Consider the following 17496-nt stretch of genomic DNA (forward strand, 5'->3'; position numbering starts at 1 on the left):
TTGAGAATTCATGGAATGTTGTGATTAGGGCTGTCATATCATTTTTTTTTTTTCATACCACAGTTAGTTATCACCAATACCAATATATATTGATGTCAAACCTTTAACAAACACATTGATATTTCATGTTATTTCATGAATATCACAGTTACCGTCAATACTGGTTTATCACGACACCCCTAGTTGTAATTCAATGTTATAATTTCATTCATTCATGTGATTAGCCAAATTTGTTACAATCTTATTAATTTTAATAACAGATATCAGGAAAATGTAAACAGAAATTCAGAAACAAAAACAGGAAAAAAATAGCAACCTAATGCTGCGTTCACACCGGACGCGAATAGTGCGTCAAATTTGCGCAGACTGACATACATAAAAACAAAAGTTTGAAGCGAAATTTACGCACGTGACGCGCGTCAGAATTGAAATCCGTTGGTGGCCATTTTTTTATGTCGACCGAGCATTCATCAAGAGAGTTACTGTTCTGTATTTACTCTGGAGAGCAGAACAGCGCCGTGGGGATCATCGTCGTTGTATATTTGTGTCCACCCGACCCTTCGGAGGCGAACCGCTTGGCGAGTTTCACCATTTGCTCGCTCCAGGAGCTGCGCTGGATGATGGCCGCTGTCAGCGGTACTTCCGCCTGTCACGCGCCCAGTTTGATGACCTGTTGTCCCGCATCAGAGCGAGGATCACCCTCGCCCTCATCCATCTAATCTGTCATTTATTATTGTTTTGATGATAAATAGAGCCAGCCTTCAAAAGTTATTAACCTGTCCTGTGTTGATTTTTCTCTCTCACGTCCAGACACGAAATTATGCACATGTTGTCTTTACATCATAATACTATTTCATATAATCTAGATATGGAATGAATAACTTTACAAAATGAACATGTCTCGTATATAGAAATAAAGTTAAGTGATAAAATATTTACTTTGTTGTGCATAATCCCACCAGGAATTTAGTCATATTACAAAATAATTTATTGAAGCATCCAGATACTTCACCACATGAGCAAGCAGCTAGGCTCCTGATTGGTTAACGCGGCGCGAATTGACACCACAGTTCAGATTTTGCAACTCGGGCGGCAGATGCGAATTCGCGTCAAACGCGTGAATGCACAAATGGCACTAACTAAATCATTAGCGCGCAACACGCTTAACGAGCCATTCACGCGAGGCGTATTCGCGTCTTCCACGCCACGCTCTACACCTCGTTCTCGTCGCAGGAATTTTTTATGCGCGTAACGCATCTTTGCAGTGGCTTAACATTGAAATCATTCGTGCCTGACGCACTATTCATGTCCGGTGTGAACTCACCATAACAGATGTATAAACCTAGTAGATGTATAAAAAAAATACACTGTACTATAAATACAGTATATTAATAAACTCACTCCAAGTGATAAAAGTATGCAAAAAAAAAAAAAAGAATCAACCAGGAGATAAAACAGGTCACAAAGGTATAAAATCCATTCTTAAAATAAAGAATGACTTTTGAAAAAGTTACCCAGGAGAAGAAGAAAAAATCTCAACCAATCATAGCCCTAACATGGCCCATTATCCCTACTTCCCAGAAAGCTTTACAGTTACCTTTATCCACAGGCAGGGGTGCGTGGGATAGGAATCCAGGATAAACACACACACATTGTGAGTGTGTGTGCAGGCTGACTAATCTCTGCTTTTGTGGCATCTTTCTAGAAAGCCTTGTGCAGCCATGTGAGCCAAGCTGGCATCAAGGCAGTGTGTGTGTGAGTGTGTGTGTGTGTGTGTGTGTGTGTGTGTATTTAACAGGTGTGGTTTAAGAGGGTATGCGAGGCGAGAGGATTACTGATCTCGAGTGAAGAGTGGAGGGGACAGGGTGACCCAGGTGTAGCCTGGGGTCGTCAAACTAATCCACTGAGCCTGGAGTGATGGCATCCAGCTGCATCCCGCTTGAGCGCAGTGAGACTGACAGACCATAAGCAATGTGCTATAAATGACAAACAAGAAGTGATTGTGCAGAGTTACTAATAGATGTTCCTACTGCAAATGAGATTTATGAGCTTAAATAATATTAAATAGCAGCAGGAAAAAAGGGCCTTTAAAAATTTCTTCATTCTATTGCAAATGTTAAGTTGCACTCCAGTCCAACACACATTTCCTCTGACCTGAGAAAGGTTGACAGCCCTAATATTAGTGACTGACAGGAATGAAAAAACTGCAAAGCATGCCTCATGTCAACAGGGCAACACACTAACTAGGTATTGACTGTGGTTCTGTACATACAGTACATAAGCAGACTCACTCTCCTTCCCTCAAATTCAGCTGTGATATTGCACATTTGAGGGAGGGACTCTTTAAAAAGCAAAATATGTATACCAAGTATTTTTAGCACTACAGATAGTGGATAATAATGACTGCTGTACTTCAGGCAAATGCCACAGGAGGCAGCAAAGCAAAGTCTAAACCAAGTATTTCACCTTTGTTTATATAGCACTTTAAAACTACATGTTTTATATAAAGCAGCTTTACAGGAATAACAAGAAAATGATGCATTCCGGCTGTTTTTCAGGTGAAGTAAATTCAGTGTTGATTGAGCAAAAAAGGTAGCCCCAAGGAGAAGACAAGTTTTATACAAAGAGATCAGAAACGGTGACAACTTTTTTTTTCCATGCAACTTCTCACAAATGTTAAGGTGTAAAAGATCTTTAACAAAATGAATATATCTGCTGTGTTTAACCCTTATGCTGCATTAGGGACATTTTTGGTCTTTTGCAGTTTAATTTCTTTGACCATTTTGGCTGTTTTAATGCAAATGGTATGAAATTTGGCAAAATTGTGACTTTTTGGATACATGTAAAAAATGTGATCCCATTTTGCAAAATATGTATAACACACACTGTGTAGATCAAATAGTAACACTCAGCACCATAAAGACCAAAAATGGCCCATTGAAACCCATTAAAACGTTGTTTAAATCTGAGGCTGTCAGTAATACATGAAACATGATTTTTGCACAAACATCTTTTCATTTTGAAGCAAAAGCATTATATTTGCATTATATAGTGTATTCCACCAGATGACATCACTACATATTTATTCCCTATGGGTGGAAATGCACCTTATTTTAGGCAATAGGCTATGTTTAATAGGTGGCCATTTTTGGTCTCTAACGCGCTAAGTGGGATTTTTTGCAAAGTGGGACTGTGATAATCCAAATCTAAAGTTTTCTCTTTGCATTTAGTTTATTGAAAATAATTGAATTTTTGTGTTTTTTCCTCTTATACAAATCGATGGTTTCGCAAACAAAACTGGTAATTAAAGAGTTAAAATCCTGAAATTGAATACATTTTTGGTAGTTATGATGAGGACTGATGCTGGTTAAAAGATTTAACTTGGTAAAAGTGGAAAATAATAATAATATATAATATTTTAGGCAGTGTTTAATATGTGGCCATTTTTGGTCCTTAATGCACTCAACGGTGTTAAAAATCTAATGCAGCACAAGGGTTAAATAACAAAATGTATATGTGCTGTGTTTAAAACAGGAAATAAATGCACATATACTTGCACACAGCACTCACACCTGTGAAATACACTGGATCACAGCTAAGCCTGTCCTAAAGTTGGGTGTCAACCAGGAACCGCTGATCACTGTCCTTCTAAAAATAGCTCCTCATATAGTTGTAGATGTATATGCGCACCAGAAAACGTGGATGGGCACGCTTTCGAGTACCAACATTTTTGGGGACAGAGACACGTTTACTTAATGGAGTAGGATTTTTCTCCATCTCTGGTAAGAGAGCAATCATGATAAGTGTTCATTAATTAATAGGGGTGAAACGCATCACAGTTGATTCGTACGGACCAGGCTCCACGGTTTGGCATGATTCACGGATTAATTGCAAAGTTTAACGATCATAGAGTGAAAGTTCAACATTTGGATGTGTTTTGTCTTGCCAATTTACATATTCAAACGATTTTAAATGCCTATTTGTTTTTGCTTTCTTTTCCTATTTGTCTGGTTTACTCTGCTGTACATGAAGCAGACTTCATCACATCTAGTCATTCAGGTCTCAACTTCTTTGTATGACTCCCTCCTTCCTTTCTTCTCTGCAAATATCTCTACTTAAATTAACAATTCTTCTGACTCACACACTTTATAAAACCTTTTCCTCTCTACATCAACCCTAACAGCTGATGACTTTGCCACATTCTTCATAAAATAAAACGACAATCATCAGCGGCCAATTTTCCACACCACAAACTGACACACATCTTAACAGCAAACACACATTCTCCCCTCCTTCTCTCCGTTTTCGAAGACAGAAGTCTCCAAACTCACCTTTTCCTACTACCCGTCTGCTTCATCGTTTCCCCACTCATCTCCTTCACAAGTTCACACCATTCCTTCTTTAGTTATACCTGAACTCACCCACATCGTCAACACCACTCTTCACACTGGTATCTTTACCACAGCATTTAAGCAGACTCGGACAACCCCACTGCTAAAGAAACCTACTCTAAATCAAGCACTTTTAGAAAACGACAGCCGGTGTCCCTTCTTCCATTCATTGCTAAGACACTTAAACGAATCATGTTCAACCAAGTCTCTACCTTTCTCCCACAGAACAACCTCCTGGACGACAACGAGTCTGGTTTCAAAAGCAGACACTCAATTGAGACTGCCCTGCTCTTGGTTACTGAAGCTCTGAGGCTGGCAATAGCAGCTTCCAAATCCTCAGTACTCTCTCTGCCGCTTTTGACACAGTTAACCACCAGATCCTACTGTCAACCCTCATAACGAAGGGGATCTCAGGAACTACGGTCGGTTACCAAACTCGGTACTGCAACTACGGAGTACTGTTTCACATTATATCAAATTGGTGCCAAATTTCAGTACCAGAGAATGCATCTAGGATCGAGAGTACGACTATTTAAATACAAATACTACATGTTTGCGGTTTCATTTACCACACACACGTACGTGCGGCACTCACAGTGTTTTTCAGCCTCTGCAGTCTCACTATATGAGAACATGAATGCATTTCCAGAACTGCGCTGAGAGTCATTGAAGTTCATTAGCATTTTATAGCTTCATTTCAGAAAAAAATTATCATTATATTATAACACACGGAAACTCCTTCACCACAAGCCGTCAAAATAAGTTTGGTTTAACTGGATAATATATTACTGTTGTTAAGTAGAATTCAGATATCTCAATTTAATAATAATACTAATAAAATATCAAAAATTAATTTGGAGTTAGGGGTGGGCGATATGACCAAAATTGTGTTTCACAATATGACTAATTTAATTTCACGGTAACGATATATTTCACGATATAGTTATTTATATAGTTATCCTCAAAAAAAAAAAAAGACAAAAAGGGCTTTGTATAATAAATAAACCCAAATACTTTAGAAATTAAAAGTATGTCACCTTGTTTTATTTTTATTTTATTTGGTAAATTATTTATTTGGTAAACTATTTTTATATCAAAATATAGTAAACAAAAAACACTCAAAAACTTTTAGATGAACTTCCCACAACAGATTGATATTAAATACAACTCATAGGTGCATTTCAACTTTAAATAATTTTTCAATCTCATGCATTGCTTTACTTCATCAATCAGTTTATAATATAATTATAATATAAATATAATTATAATTTTTTTTTTACCACATGTGCTTATTATACTGCGTTTTTAACGGAGAAGGGTATTCCTGCACAACCGGACACTGCACACACTGTTGTTTTAACGGGCTTGTGTTGCTCTTTTTGTTATATCTGGCAACCCGTCAGTTCAGAAGTGACAAGAAGGAGAGCAGCAATATGAAAACCAAACTGCAGCTACTGTTAGTGTTGACTAAGTAGTTTAAATTATACACACCTTATAACAGTGCGTCGAACACTGCGCGCTCCCTCTCAGTGCATGTGCACTTTTACATCCACAAAATGCGATCGATTAATTTGAGAATGAAGTTGTAATCACGGATCGAATCAAAGGAAGATTTTATCAACTGGTTCAGTTGGCAATTGTTTGGAGTTAAAAAATATATAACTCGCGCTGCATATTTAGTAATTTTGCCTCAGAAACAGGATTATAGGCCTACATTCGTTTTAACAAGCAGGATGTTCATTCATGCTGAATGCGATTTTCATGTTTAAAAAGTAACTATACATAAGAGAAGGAAAGATGCGGATAACTATACATTATTTAAGGTTATTTCTCGTAATGATATTGAAATGTTGTTATCAAGTAACTTCATGCTTTCCCCGTTGCGAACGTGCACTCCTCTAAACTGTAGCCTGGGTGCTGCTGCTCTGCTCAAGTTGACGGCTGCCTTTCCCCCCGAACAGATCACGTTAACAACAATCCTTTAGAAAATGTAATTCCTTTGTGGATACTCTTGATCTGCTTTCTCCATGTTTCTTTGACAAATCTCAGCACCAGTCTCACGCGCGCTGCACTGGAGTTAACCACGCCCCCTTATTTGCATTTTGCGGTATACACGGAATAAACAAATCTGTTACGACTGACGTTTTCTATCGCGGTAACGATATATATCGCCATATCGCCCAGCTCTATTTGGAGTGTAGGAATAATCACACTTTTTCTTCTATGTTGTAATTAAATCAATAAAACTTAAATCAATGTTTTATGTCTTCATTTGATTAATAGACTAAATTCACAAAAAAAACATTTGTTTTGACTAAAACGGTTGTTTTTATTAAGCATCACAGACAATGGCAGACAGTGACCAAGGCCCTGTTTACACGAGAACGCTCGCAGATGAAAACGTAAAAACATTTTATCGAATGTGCCTTTCGTTTACACGGCGACGGCGTTTTTGAGGCTCAAAAACGCAAAAAAGTGAAACCACCCTCCAGAGTGGAAATCTTAAAAACGCTCCACCGAAACGTTCCCTTAAAAACGCATAGGTCTGCTTGACAGTGAAGGTTGTCCTAGCCGCCTGAAGTGCATACTACATTGAATTTCACACACTTTTGCGTCACCATTTGCACGCAGATCACCCACACAAAACGCTTGTCTAAACAGAATAAAAAGTGATGACGCAACACCACTTTTGCGTTTCTCTTCAGAATCGTTTCCGTGTAAACATAGCCCAAGGCAGCTCTGGCATAATGGCAATAACACTTACATAAATGAATTACAGTTGCTTAACAGTTATTGAGGTAAACATGCCTAAAATACCCAACCCTATCAGGAAAAACACTTCAATGGTCTACTAAAAGCTAAATTACCTGCCATTGGGGTAAGAAAAATAATCTGGTTTCTGTTTGAATTAAGATTATTTTGTTTCACCCCATTGGCAGATCATTATGCTTTTTTTAAGCAACAACTCACTTAATTTTTATTAATTAACCCAGAAAACAAGACATAATATCGTCATTTTACCCATCTAGAAAATGCATCTTGATTTAAGTATTTTATATAGTTGGACTGGAAGACAATAAATAAATAAATAAATAAATACTAAGTAAGAAAGGCATTTTTGCAGTGTAATGTTGGTCTTTATTTGCAGGTTTTTATCCCATGTAGTTGCGCTTTTGGAGGTTTTCTTGACCCCAAATCAAGACACCCTGTTATGACTTCAGTGTTTCTGTGTTTTTCCTTATTTCAAATGAGTTATTTTGGTAACACTAATTTCGATAGTCAACTTTAGACATTCAACTAACTATAAGTAACTTTGCAGCTGCATGTCAACTTACTGCCATTAGAGTATTAGAAGACTCTCTGCTTAATATTTGCTAACAACTTATTTTGTTGGTCCCCCAAATGATATTCTAAGTAACTTAGCAGCTACAGCTAAGTCATCTTATTTTACTAACCCGAACCATAACCTAAAAGTCTACTGAGAGTTTACTACAGTCTAATAATAGTCTAATGAGAGTTAGTTGGCATGTAGTTGCAAAGTTACTTCTAAAGTGGACTATGCCCTCATTTTACATCTAAGGGGTTTGGTTGACAAAAATCTAATTTCAAGCAAAATACGGTTGTTGCCATACATGTTAGCTCACAGCGCTGCTTTGTTATCACAAATGTAACTATGAGTGTTAAACACACATGGATAAGCTCATGAGCTCGACTGAGTTAAACCAGGTCCTTAGAGACACACCAAGCCAGGTGACCAGACAGTCAGCTGACAGGAAGTGAGGGTTAGAGAGACATAAAAGGAGACGCAATGTAAAGGATAAAATTGGCATATTATGTTGAAAAAGACTCAAGAAAAAAGTGAGGTGTTTTTCCTGTTACTTTTTGAGTACTTCAACATATTAAACAGTGATTTTGTCTGTGGTGCATAAGCAAGCATGAGCGCCACTTTTATGAATGGATTTTTGACCGCGTGGGTGGCAATCATTGGCATGCCAAACTATATACAAAGTGACTGTGCATGTAAGTGTGGGCGTACTCTTCTGAAAACAGAGGTGTTCTCTGTTAGAGACCTGGACTATTGCATCATATCCTGCTCTGTTATATGACACACAGCGAATTATCTTATCATTCTGAGTGTCATCGGTCTTCATCCCAAATCTCAGTCTGCCAAGGACCACATTAGGAGCACTCCAGGAAGCCCTGTCACCACTGACATATGTCCTTGAGGTGGGGGCACTGTAAGGCAATGCTGATGCATTTAAACGAAATGGGGTGGGGGTGAGCATGGGCGACCACAGGAAGTGACAGATAGAAGGGTTAAAATAACATCATGCTCTGAACTCCTTCCTCGTTCCTCCACGCAGAGCCCCAGAGTTGAGCCCCTGAGATGTCAGTCTTGGCTCTTCAGGCATTCGCAACACCACTCCACAAGAAGCACGCTCGTGGCTATTTCAGCACACACAGACATACACTTCCTATGAGGTAAAAATAGACACACTTCCCCTGATGAGAGCTAAACCACCCCCCAACCTCTGCAAGCCTCCCTTCTGTTCTAAAAAAAATGCTCAGGGACATTCTTATCGAGAGGCAGAGCTGGTGTGAACGTCACAGATTGAGTTTATCACCTTGCTTACACTTTATATCACTGTACACCAACACTGTATATCAGAATCAAAATCCTTTTGACTTTGAAAAAAAAAAATAATAATTCAGGAGACATGAACTGTGCGACATGCAATATGGTCACAAACGCTCTCACCCACGCACAAAGGCATTTCAGCAGGTGTATGTCAGAACTGCTCCACCTCCAGATAAAAATCTAAAAGTGTCGGTAATGAACTCTTTAAAACCCTGTTCTAATTATAGTGCGGTTTGACTGAGAAGGGAGTCATGCAGAGTAGATAAAGCAGAAGGTAATTACACTCAGATCATTTCCTCTCAGCAAACTGTGCTGAGAGCACAGATTGATGTTTTTCACTGACTGCAAATCTTTTGCACCATGACGATATGCCGGGCACTCAGACAGTCACACACACATGCGCTTTGGGCTTATCTCAGCCTAAAACAGCACAGTGCCGTTTTTGTGGAGTGTTTTGAGAAAAAATATCTCTAAATAGTCAGATATATGAGGCTGACATGTTTGCCTTCGATTTATAAAGGAAACAGATGACTACAGTCTTTTTTTTTTTTTTTGTATGACCCAGAGTCACCATTATGGCCTGGAATAACATGACAAGCACACCCGTGGGTATGTTTGCACAGAGGAGTGTAGTGCATCCAAATCAGGGAAAAGATACACATCTCGAGGCAACTACAGGGGGGCTACATGAGGAGGCAGGTCAAGGCTACGGACCACACGGAGGGTGTTTGATTCTGGATAACATGGGCGAGCAGAGAGTCAAATGACTGAGTTCCAGGCACTTCAGTGCACGGAGTAATAAGATACAGAGCCCTCACCTTCGTTGTCCATTTGACCCTCCGCACAGCTAATGATGGATGGGACAAGGGTAGAGAGCTGTGTGGCATGTACACAGTGCAGTGATATGCATATGCAAACACACACATACATAGACACACAACAGTGCCTGCTGCAAATGTCAGGTCTCTCATTATTCAAAAAACAAAATTGCTACAACAGAAAATTCCCCCTCGAGAAAAAAAAAACCTTATTTTCAGGTAACACACCTTTATGACACGAGCACAATCCAGAGTGCACCTACCCAGCGGTCCGCTATGTAGGAAGACTGTTGGTTGCTTTAGCTTTATGGGCAGTGTGTGTGTGTGTGTGTTTGCTGTGTTCACACACAGCGCACAGGCAGGCTGTCTGTGTCGTGGCTGACCTCACAGGCTGCTAAGTCCATCACACCATCGTGCACATCTCCATCCATGTGGATCCACTGCAACTGAAAAAAAAAAATGGATTAATACAGGACTCCAGACTAACATTTGATAGCAGTGGCACTGAAAGGAGAATTAATAATATAATAATAATACAAGTTTGTCTCTTGAAAATACACATTGGACAGTATAGCTTGAGCTGGGATGTAGATGTAAATTTATTTTCATTCAAAACAGTAACATCTGTAAAAATGAAATTAAAATTAATTAAATGAAATTAACCATTGGTTTTCCATAGAATCATACATTTGTAGATTGTAAACGCATCACATAAAGCACCTCATTACCATGGCTACCCTCATAAATAGTATTTGTTACACACACACAGGGATGCGCAGCAGCACACAAACTAGCCAAATATTAAAAATAAAAGGTTTATAATGTAAAAGATTAATGTTGTGTACTGTTATACAAGCGAATCGTGCAATTATGATATAACATATTTCAACATCATTAAAATGACTAAAATCCACATTAGATCGCGATCGAATATGAACAAACATTCAACGGTGGTTTAAAGTGAGTTCAGTAAAAGTGTAATATTAATATTTTAAATTGTGTTTGTAACTTGATGCCAATTGTAACTCTAACGCTCTGTCGTGCCAGGAACTATTCTATTCCATAATCTAATTAGTCAAAAGAATGTCACTGAAATCGAGAAATCAATATTTTCAACCCCGCCATAGTCACCAGCCTCAACTGCTGCACACATTTCAAATATGTATAATGTACTCCCTTTCAACTCTTATGAAAAAGCCTGAGCTGATAGTATCACTCCTGCACACTGCTGATTGTACTCTGACGCCAATCTGTATGAATACACTTACACACCCACATACAGCTGAGGCCTGCTGGGAATGAGCACAGCATTAAATGGCTCACAGCATTTAATGTTCATTTGAATGTGCTGTAATTATCCCACAGAGACACCATTCAGCTGTGTTTACCATAGCCTAGAAATATGTTATTAGGGACAACAAGCAAAAGCACCTGTGAAAAACAGTATATTATCAGGCCAAATCAGACTGTAAGGTTTTGCCAAATTTTGCCACCATAAAAAAAAAAAAAAACATAGAGCTGTTATCTCGTGCAATTTTGCAATTGGGTATGCGACAAAAACAGAGAAAATCATCCAAATGTGTTTTTAAACAAAGTAAATTCAGGAATAATTGCTGATATTATTTTAACTCTTTTAAAGACAGACTCTTGGACTGTTTTCAGAAGGCATCTGGTCTCGGATTAGGACCTGACAGAAGCCATACATGCAGGTTTAAGTAGGTCATTTATAGAAAAATAATTATTTTTGATGAAAATTTGGGAATTTGCTGGTGAGACTAATCACTGAAAATGTATTTGTGAGAACTAGATTCGGTTACACACACCTGCAGCAACTGAGAGTGAGATCTCTCCTTGGGCATTGTACACCATTCTCAACGTCACTAGTTATCCGACACAGACCCCAAGCAGGGTCTTTCAACAAAGAATTTACACCATTACCCTACACCACTCAGCATCCATTATTTTACTTTTTGTGATGCAAACACACATGGCTAAAAAATAAAAACACATACGATTTCAAAAATGATGTGCGACACTGAATACTGCTGTTGTTGACAATGGAAACACTAGTTGTTTTAAAAAAAATTGAACCTACATTCAAGTCACACAAGTCAAGTCATCTTCATTTATATAGTGCTTTTAACAAAGGATTGTTCCAAAGCAGCTTTACAGCAATAATAGGAAAGGACAAATTTAGGAAGACTTGATCCAATATTTTTATGTAAATAGGAACAGTAGAAGATTTTGATATTCTAGGGTAATATCAACTGGTCGAATTTTGAGATCGCAATCAAATGGAGGACTATAATGCGTTAAGAGCTCACTCAAGTACTGGGTAGCTAAACCATTTAGTGCTTTGTAAGTAATCAGCAATATTCTTCAATAAATGTATACAATGTTTAATAGGGAGCAAATTCAGTGTTGACAGAACGGGGCTAATATGGTCATAATTCCTGGTTCTGGTAAGAACTCAAGCTGCTGCGTTTTGGACTAGCTGTAGTTTGTTTATTAAGCGTGCAGGGCAACCACCCATAATAGTATTACAATAATCTAGCCTTGATGTCTTGATGAACGCATGAACTAATTGTTCCACATTTGTCAAGAATATGACAAGAGCATGAGACATAATTTAGATCTACTGTATATTTATGATGAAAAAAATGCAGCTTTACAGATATTATTCACATGACTTTCAAATTGGTATCAAAGAGCCCACCCAGGACGACAATGACTTGACAGAGCAGCCATCAAGTGTTTGACAGTATTCTAGGTTATTACGTGAGGAAGTATTTTGTCCAATAATTAGAATCTCTTTTTTCAGAATAAAGTAACAGGAAATTATTAGTCATCCTGTTTTTATATCAGCTATGCATTCCTGAATTGGCAAGTTTTGTCAGGGAGCGAAGAGATATAGAGGGGGCATCATCGACATAACAGTGAATCCCATGCTTCCTAATGATATCTCCCAAGGTTGCATGCACAGAGTGAACAGAAACAGTCCTAGTACTGAGCCTTGTGGTACTCCTTACAGAACTTGTGACCGATAAGACATCTCTTCATTTACTGCTACAAACTGATAACGGTCAGATAGGTTTGCTTTAAACCATGCTAATGCAATTCCACCAATGCCAAAATAATTTCCGAGTCTATTTAAAAGAATGTTGTGGTCAGTAGTATCAAATGCAGCACTAAGATCAGAACACCAATAGCGAGTTACAACCACAATCAGATGATAAGAGCAAAACATTTGTGACTCTGATGAGAGCAGTATCAGTACTATTGAACGGTCTAAATCAGAGGTCTCAAATTTTGTGGCCCCCCACTTGACATTAAAGTTAAATGTGAGTGCAGCCCGCCGTTGCGTTTGCCGCATTTTTTTTTTCCCTTATGGGCTACCAGATAGCTTACGGTGGGTTTGATGCAATAGTTGTCATTTACAACCACGAAGTACAAACATATACTGCGCCTGGAAAAAAATAGCGCGTCGCTTCAATTATGAGCGCGTTTGATGCGCGCATACATTTAAAACAAACTTGAGCGTGCAAAATATGTGAGCGCGATATGTGAACAGCCCCAAGGCAAGCTTCTACCACCGAATAAGGCCACAGCTACTGTTAGCTCGCGAGCGACGTGTTGGATATCCCTGCTCTAAAACAATGTGAGAATAATCATTTTGAGCTTGTAATATGTGTTGTCTGAACGCGTTCATTGAACGATAGTTCATGAACTTGTTCATATTTTGGGCGAACGTGAACTGAACGTAGCCTACTGTATTACTGCCTGATGAACGTTACAGTGAACTCGTTCATTCTAGTGGCTGTGAACCGAGGAGCGAGGAGGCGTCGTAAGATCATTTAAAAGGGTTTTATGAGGTCGGTGAGGATGGGAAAAGCTTACGTCTGTGCAAACTCTGCCGTCGACAAAATAATTGTTATCTGTGGTTGTATATGGGCTGTGGCAATAATAATAGCTTAATAATAAAAAAGAAGCTCGCAGCAACATATGGAAAAAAAAAAGAACTATGAACTAGTTCATTTTTTGAAGTATGAAATATGAACTGAACTAGTTCATTTTAAAATTTGTGAACTGAACTTTAATCCAACCGGTTGATAAGAAGGTTTGCTTTGATATTTGCAAAGTCAGTAATTTGACACTATATATGTGTAGACACTATGTGTAGAAGACACTATACATGTGTAGAAAGAATTATTTGTATTTCAAAAGCAATAATTGTTTTTCTAAGTATAATAAAAAGGAAAAGTGCCTTCCGAAAAAAGAAAAAAAAAACATTCAATATAATAGTGTTGTATAAAGAAAATAAAAAGAAAAAGACAAAGAAAGTTTGTAAAATTAAATTCAACTGTCAGAAGGACCGGTCATGAAGAACCAATCATGTACAGAAAGGAACGTTCAAATTCAGAGGAACAGTTCAGAAGAAACGTTAATAATAAAGATTGAGAAGATTGGATCAGCTGTGCTCCATTTTTGGAATAGCCTACTTAAATAATTTTTTTTTTTTTGGAATACTTGATGCGGCCCGGCCTGACCCAGACTCTATCTCCAGCAGCCCCCAGTTAATATGAGTTTGAGACCCCTGGTGTAAATCCTGACTGAAAATCCTTGCAGAAACCATTTCTTTCTAAAAAAAAAAAAAAAAAAAAAAAAAAAAAAAGACACCGTTGTGAGGATACTGCCTTTTCTAGTATCTTTGACAGAAAATTCGAGATTCAGCAGATTCGAGATCGACCTGTAACCGACTAACTCTGTACAATCAAGTTGCATTTTTTAACAAGGGGTTTAACCATAGCCAGCTTAAAAGTTTTTGCAACGTATCCTAGTGACAAAGATGAATTAATGGTATTGAGAAGAGGATCTATGACCTCTGGAAGCATCTCTTTACACAATATGTCAAACTGCATAGCTTGGTGAGTATTTCGCATAAACATTCGGTTTTAACTTCAGTGAACATAAGCGGTTGGGAAATATATAGCATGTGTTTCAGTAAATTGGATTTCTGCATTTGGTCTAAAAGTGACACCAGCCTAAAATTCATGCTACTGTCTGTGTCCTTAATGTTAGCCAAACCACAAAAGAGAAAATCACTAACTGCTCTTTAGTATATTTAGTAGGATTAATGTAGATTCAATTTATACAGTGAAGAATATGCAATTTTGTTTTACATTTGATTATTCTATTTCACTTATTTCACAGAAAAGCTATATTTGCTAAGCTTATCACTTGCCAATAAATAAGGAGGAGTTGTTAACATTAGCTAAATAAATATATCCCCCAAATATATATAGCCACAAGGTATATAATGTTTAACACTTACTATTCTATACCTAGTTTTGCTTTGGATAAAAGTATCTGCTAAATGATTAAATGTAAATGTTTATATGTGAAAAGTCTTAAATTAAATCATATAAGCATCATCATATAAAATCATATAATCATGATCATCATATAAAGCAATCATATCTCTTCCGAAAAGTTGGACTAAACCGCTCAATTCATATGAATTATTTTTACAAACTTTTTGAAGCATCAAACTGGTAAGCTAGCCGTCAATGGAGGGACAGAAATTCGATTTCATTAAAAACATCTCCCTTTGAGAATGTTGTACACAGAAAACATGCCGTAATGTACCCTCAGTGTAAACCTTAGCAGCTTTCATTGTGAAGTGTGCAAACGATTTGCAAACATTAATATAAAAGTTTAATAAAACTTCTGTAGGTGCAGCAGAAACACAAATATTTGGTACCAATTATTTTTTCAGGAGTAGCTTCTTAGCAAAACCAGCTTTATACCCTCGTTTATAAAGCAGTCTGGTGAGAAATGATTCGAGCAAACATGAAAGCATTGATGTTGATCGGAATATTACCTTCATAAACAAAACTCAGCCAATGCATCTTCAGAGGTTTGGATTTAGGAGCATCAAAAGGATGCTGTATTCATTATTACATTCATTATTATGAAGAACGTCACATGGTCAGACGGCTCGATTTGAGACGGGGAAAACGTATAAGGAGATAAAAAAAAAAAACTGGATCGATTTTTATCATTATATGATGGTTGTGTACGGGCACTGCCAACACACATTTTAGTACAATCAACTTGAAAAAGTGTATGTACCATTATATAACCCCTTTAATAAATTACTGGTCATCCATGGATATGATTTCTGCCCAAAGTCCCGTTGTATTCTCCACTGGCTGTGGAGGAGTCATCAAGCTACGCCTTTGTTTTGAATAAACAACCTCTAGAGGCGAATAATTACATAGTGTGCCTTTAAAGGGAGCTACTTCATGACATCACTGTGTAGGCTGTCATGTGTTTCAATGAAGTCAGACATGACGCAGCAGACGGGCGGTGGCCTGGTTAGGAGGGATAGTGACCAGGGGTGTCACGATTCTCCAAATCCTCGATTCGATTACATTTTCGATTCTAAGGTCACGGTTCGGTTCGATTCTCGATTTATCAATCGGCCAATCAGGATGCTCTCGGTCTTTCATGCGCTTCATGAGGCACACAAGTAAGGTCTCTTGCTCTCTCCCTCTCTGCCGTGCGCGCAGTCTCACAGCTCACTCTAGATTCTGGGAAATTTTAACTAATTTGCGTGCATCAGGGAGCTGCTATCAATATGTGGGAGACTTTGCGAGACTTGGGATGTCTGCAAAACTGTGGCTTTTTTGAAAAAAAATTCACACCTGCGACTTCAAAAAAAGACAAGGGGGTTCAAGTTCTGATGGGTCTCCTGCATCTGCAGTTGCCATGCTATCTTTTGAATGGCTGTAGCTAAGTTAGAGAAGGTTGACCATAGACACGCAGCACTTTAACATGCGTGTTTTTCCCGCTTGGCAAGCCGAACAGACGTGACATGGGGGCGTGGCAGCATCGACGATTTGAATTTGAAGTTCGAGATTGTATATTTCGATTGATTTCGATTTAAAATTGAAATCATGACGCCCTTAATAGTGACAAGTAATTCGGTGAGGTCAATCTTTAACCCCCTGAGACCTAAGGGTATTTTTACAATAAATTTTCCGTCTGGTGTCATTTACTAAAAAAGCTTGTAAAACATCAACCCTTTGGTGCACAGACAATTGACACACCTCTTTTTTTTTCAGGACAAATTGAACTTTCAGCATATTTGTGTTACATTGATGTCACCTGAATGTAAAATAAGTTATGGGACCATAAAGACAAATGAAAAAATAAATCGGAAATGGAATCACTCAAATATTTATTGAAATCACACACAAATAAATTAAAGCTAAGCAAATTTCCTCTGGAAAATAGTTTGTTCATGCCTTTGGAGTCCTGGAGCACAGGAATAAACATTATAACTTGTACAGAACCAAAACTATTGACATTTTGCCAAAAGAAGTCCAGGCGTTTGGGGCCTCATGAAATTCACTGGTGCCAAGCCTCAAAACAGTTCCTATCAGCAATCACACAGAGGGCCACATCACAGGTTTTGCATTTCTATTTTATTTATTCTTTTATTTATTATGTTCTTTTTATTCTTTTATAATACATTTATACTACTATAATACTTTTTTACAGTAAATAAATAAATGGCACTTCAGCTGGGTCTATCCTGGTAATCTAGTTCCTCATCTGTCAAAAAGCTCTGTTCTCCTGAAAA

At 38.0% G+C, this 17496-nt stretch overlaps 1 protein-coding gene across 2 annotated transcripts in view; it reads right to left on the reverse strand.

The window, feature by feature from the left end:
* The window catches only part of tnk2b (tyrosine kinase, non-receptor, 2b), a 113125-nt gene that overhangs the window by 73903 nt on the left and 21726 nt on the right, over window positions 1-17496 (reverse strand). Inside the window, exon 2 of one of the 2 annotated variants that reach the window (XM_039672016.2) lies at window positions 10232-10294. In XM_039672016.2, the coding sequence (XP_039527950.2) occupies window positions 10232-10279 (48 nt within the window). In that variant the 5' untranslated portion in view covers window positions 10280-10294. Of the gene's footprint in view, window positions 1-10111; window positions 10295-17496 lie in introns of those variants that run through there. The other variant, XM_039672021.2, reaches the window with a different exon arrangement.

This window comes from Pimephales promelas, chromosome 5 (assembly GCF_988280905.1).
Source record: "Pimephales promelas chromosome 5, fPimPro1.hap1.1, whole genome shotgun sequence".
Taxonomy (NCBI): Eukaryota; Metazoa; Chordata; class Actinopteri; order Cypriniformes; family Leuciscidae; genus Pimephales; species Pimephales promelas.